The sequence below is a fragment of the Pyrus communis genome, chromosome 8 (genome assembly GCF_041283825.1).
Source record: "Pyrus communis isolate YQ-2024b chromosome 8, ASM4128382v1, whole genome shotgun sequence".
Lineage (NCBI taxonomy): Eukaryota > Viridiplantae > Streptophyta > Magnoliopsida > Rosales > Rosaceae > Pyrus > Pyrus communis.
In genome coordinates this window covers 6,562,172-6,566,933 of record NC_142572.1, presented here as the reverse complement: position 1 = coordinate 6,566,933, position 4,762 = coordinate 6,562,172, and the positions used below count along the sequence as shown (strand labels likewise).

Genomic DNA, 4,762 nt, shown 5'->3' with positions numbered 1-4,762 from the left:
AGAATCAAACCTGAGGCATTTCACTTACAAGTGAAGAGAAATACTACTAAATTGTATTACTAAATGGCAACGGAAGCATTTTTGCAAAAAATACTTATGAACACAAGTGATTTTTATAAATACAATTCCAAACCAGCGCCAAATACTTGGAAGGCTCTAGAATATTTTTACGTAGAGATCCCACCAATCCAGCGCCAAATACTTGTTGATAATCCAAGGGTCCGTCGAGCGTGAATAATGCAAAGTTCCCGACCGCTAATGCACGCCAGCTCCAAAACTAAAGCGAGGCCGAAAATGCATCTACGGTCAGGAATCATTCACATGCAAAACACCCACGGTTAGCGAAGGTAGTAATGGTAGGTAGGCTTCTTATTGAGTGTGTAAATGAGAGGTATTTAATGAGAATCTTGAAACAACAAATAAAAGTAATGTTGGATTCTTCTTTCCATGTGCAGAAAACAACATCCACAGCTTAAGCTTACTGCAAACTGCAGCGTCAACCACCTCCAATAAAGGTATTAATCAAAAACAATTCCTCAGAGTCACAAACCAGTTTTTTTCCATGGCACATTAGAAACAAACGAATTTTCAGGAGCTCACAGTAGTGCATCTTCTGCTGCTGCACCTTGGCTGTTCCAGGCTGCACACTCGCTGGCAAACCTTAACCCGCAAGGATTAATTGGTCCTGGTTATCATAACGTTTTCTCGAGGACAATGCACCAGTTCGATTTGTCGAAAAATCGATCAACGATTACAGCATCTTTCATCCCAGCTACTAATCTGCAAAATAGAGCAAAAATTAAATGAGCCGGTGAGGTTAAGCATCAATTGTAAATGTATTGTCAGAACATTAAGTTAAGCATCAATTGGGCAGTGACCACCAAAATTAAAATACCCTTTAACAAAGTTCTTTTTAAAAAAACGAGACAGAAGTCCAACTAGATACATAGGAGCTGCATCAACAAAGCAACTGGGCAGTGATCTTAACTCAAGCAATTACCACCAGAGGACGGTGCTACCTGACTTAGGAGATAATCTTCAGTGTGCCAGAAACACGGTCCGGTAAACCAGTGTCATAATACAAGCGGTTGGAAATTTTTTTAAGCATCCAACCACCTGTATTATGGCACTATATGTATCAAGCCATGTTCTCGGCACACTGAAAAAACTCTCCTAACTTGCCGTAATGATTGGGATCCTTCTCCCACTGAAAAGGCTTGGGCCAAATCCAATAGGCCGACAAGGCTTCTTCTCGTACTCACTTCTAGAGTTGGCCTCTGTACTTCTAACGTGAATGGTTATCTCACACAACTTACTTATAATAATATAACACTAGAATATATGACTTTGTGCCATGAACCCTAATTCAAGAAACGGTAACTCATCATTCAGGCAAAAAGTCAACAAAATTTGGTGACATGTTAGCCACACATAGATCATAACCTTGTAAGTATCTATATATTACCCCACTCATCTGCATTGTATATTATATGTCTTCAATATAACAAATACTTTATGAGTGAATTACTTTGACCATTTATTGATTCACAGATGTAAACCATTGTGCTGGGGTGCCTCAACTATTTAAACAGCTCCTACGATTCCACTCATTAAAGTATTGCTCTTATGATCCAGCTTCATAACAAATCCATATAAACAGATGCATAAAATTATGTCCTAATAGGCACTAGACATATAAAAGATTAGTTTTGCCCCCTGTGAGTTCGGTTTCTTTGTTTCAAGTAATGTTAATTCAGTTTCAGCAAGCCAACAACACAGCACAACCGTAGCAATGAGACATAACAAAAATATACGTATAATTTTATTAATTTGTTGATAAACAATATACATACAGTATGGAAAAAGAAACACAATGACAAGTTACCTTTCAAGCTCGCCTTCATTGAAAACATGGTAATATCTGTTGTACACAACAGCACCCTTTTTATCATCTTTCTTTGCAAGGCCATTTGCAAGAGCGCAAGCAGAAGCACCACTTACTTCAGCACGGTGATATGGCAAGTGCCAGGGTACAAAATATTCTTGTTGATCGTTTGCATCTTTCACATCACAAGAAGTCCCTGAATAACTCTCACTTTGAGAGGTTTTTTCTTGCAAACTCTGTGTAGCACTCTGCTCGGACTCTTTCTTATTCTCTCCCAAACTACTCTCCTCTGTTTCTGGGATGCTTTGCAATGTGCGAGATGAAGGGCTACGAACATGAGGACTACCAGGTCCTATCCACTCTTCTCCATACTTTTCGGTAAGTGGAGTCCATTTTGCAACTAATGATTTATCTTCTTGTTCTACAGCCCAAACTGTTATTAGAACTAAGCCACCCTTTCTCACAACTCGGATCAATTCTTCGATTGCTTTCTTCCTCCTACCCTCCGTACTTAGATGATGTAATACAGCTATGGATATAGCTGCATCACCAAAACCAGTTCTATATGGAAGGTCTACGGCATCTGCAACCAACACTTCATGCCCTCTATCTGCACAAATTTTGATAAGAGGAGCACTTATATCACATCCAATGAAAAAACAATCAGGATTAAATCCCAAGTACTTCCCATTCCCACATCCCGCATCAAGAACAAGAGATCCTGAAGGTAAGGAAGATAGAAAATTGGCTACTTTTGGCCACTTAGCAAACCGGGTTGAACTGAAATGAGGTGCGATAGCATCATAAACATGATGGACATACTTCTTTTCTATTTCAGGAGTGAACTGCACATTTAAGGATGCCTGTCTATGGCTGTCACTAGCTGATTCAGATTGTAGGATCTGAGATTCTTCACCAGAATCCAGAGAACAAAAACCAGACGCACCTTTAACCTTGACTTCTCTCATAGTACTGAAGATTCCTGAATAAGAAACACTACTAGTGATCACAGTGGGAAGACGGAAGGCCTCTCTAGACAGATAATAGCATCTACTTGCTTTTAGAACGTTACAAAACATCACCCAGAAGAATGCATCTAATCAGAAAATAACCTGAAAAAAGGTCAAAAGGTTAAGGTTACAATTTTGAAAACATACAATTTGAATTACAAATGCGTGTGTAGTATCCTATGACATAAGCAAAACTAAACAGTGAAACAAGGAAATAAATTGGGGAAAGCAGCAAAATCGTTTGTAGGAGGAACAGACCAGCACATTTTAGTTTATCTCAAGCAAGTGAACCAAACTAGGAAGGAGAAAGGCACCAAACGATCAGCGGCTCGAATTTCCCTTTAGTCAAGTTAATGACAAACTTGAAGAGGCTATTTTCAATAAGCCTCTGCAGAACGCTTCAAAGACCTTTCACCTTCCATATAACAAGACCTAATAAAAGCCGACCAGGTAACGAACTCCTACCCTGTTCTCAAGAGAAAATAACTATCACCCATTTGTCCAGAAATTACACCGAACAAGCCTGCCAGCGCAGCTTCTCGCCATCGCTAAATGCATAAAAATCATAATCCTGTATACATTTTGTTCAACTGAGATTCAAACTTCCCCACCCTTTATTTTCTTCTTACTATGATTCATTTATTGATTGAAGAGCGAACTGCGCGATGGTACGATTTTTCTAATCTCCTAATAAGCTTCTTGTTTGAAACCAAATTCAGTGCTTAATGCATCATCCGGATTTAGGGTTTCACAAATTCTGGAGATTTAACAGAGTTGCACACACCACAATATCCAGAGGCCAAGAACAAAATCATATTACTGCAATTCAGCTAAACACAACTTCAATACATAGATATTATACCTAAATCAATACATATCCATACATATATATATATATGTATATATGAGTAGAGAAAGAGAGGTGAGGCTGACCTGATGCAGCAGACATGGATACGGTGAAGTACAAAAGCTTGCTTTGTTATGGTGGGGAGCTGAAGAAGTGGCGTGAACCAATCCGAATGGTATGAAATTTGCTTCCTCTTTGCTTGTCTTGTGAGGTGTGGCTGATTCAACTAGGGTTTCTCGCAGAGGGAGACACGAGGGAGGTGGTGGGCGGGCACCGTGAGAGAGTAAGTTACGAAGAGAACAAGCGTAGGGCGTACACAGTGAACTCCTCCATACTGACCGTTGATTACCGGGTATTTATTAGATGTACGATACACCAGCCACCTGGTATATCTTACCGATATAATCATGACACATGATTCTGAACTTAAACCTATTACCCCGTTTAAACACCTAGCCCACATTTTTCATTTTCTTTTCCACTAGCCACTCCACACGTGCGTAAAACATTTTTTCATCACGAAAGTTACGCACCCCTAAAAATGTGTTGCTTTAGTTGTTTACATATTTGCCCATCCAAAGTTTTTGATTTTGAATGACTAACACTCATTTTTCCAACTAATTTATGAGAGGCCAACACCCATATTTCATCCTATCTTTTTAATAGACACCTTCAACGTGTGAGAGGTATTTTTTTAATCACAAGCACATAATGCCCCTAAAGATGTTTTTCATTGTAATTGTCAAGAAAAACTTCTTCATATCGTGCATGTTCTAAATATTTGTCAAGTTTTTTGTTCTCACTTTGTGTAAAGTAATGTTTTATTTTACATATGTTCTTCCACTCCCCCTTGCGAGAGACTTTGTTTAATTACGAGTGCTACGCGCCCTTAAAAATGTCTTGCAGTGGCCATCTCCAACCGAATGAGGGCCAAAGGGCTCTCTTTAGCCCTATAGCCTTCCAAGAAATTATATTTTAATGAACAGTGTCAGATCATATTTCATATCATCTCCAACCAAG

General features: G+C 39.1%; 1 protein-coding gene across 2 annotated transcripts; it reads right to left on the bottom strand.

Annotated features, from left to right (window-relative positions):
- Positions 1-420: 420 nt before the first annotated feature.
- LOC137717760 (S-adenosyl-L-methionine-dependent methyltransferases superfamily protein) lies at positions 421-4,149 on the bottom strand. 2 transcript variants are annotated; one of them, XM_088699125.1, is made up of 3 exons: positions 3,829-4,149; positions 1,886-2,867; positions 421-780 (listed from the first exon to the last, which is right to left on the bottom strand). In XM_088699125.1, the coding sequence occupies exons 1-3, from the start codon at positions 3,842-3,844 to the stop codon at positions 693-695; spliced, it is 1,086 nt and encodes a 361-aa protein (XP_088555251.1). In that variant the 5' UTR covers positions 3,845-4,149; the 3' UTR covers positions 421-692. The 2 variants fall into 2 exon arrangements, with proteins under 2 accessions (XP_088555251.1, XP_068313328.2); XM_068457227.2 differs by having other exon boundaries at positions 1,886-2,997; positions 3,829-4,074.
- Between the last annotated feature and the right edge of the window lie 613 nt (positions 4,150-4,762).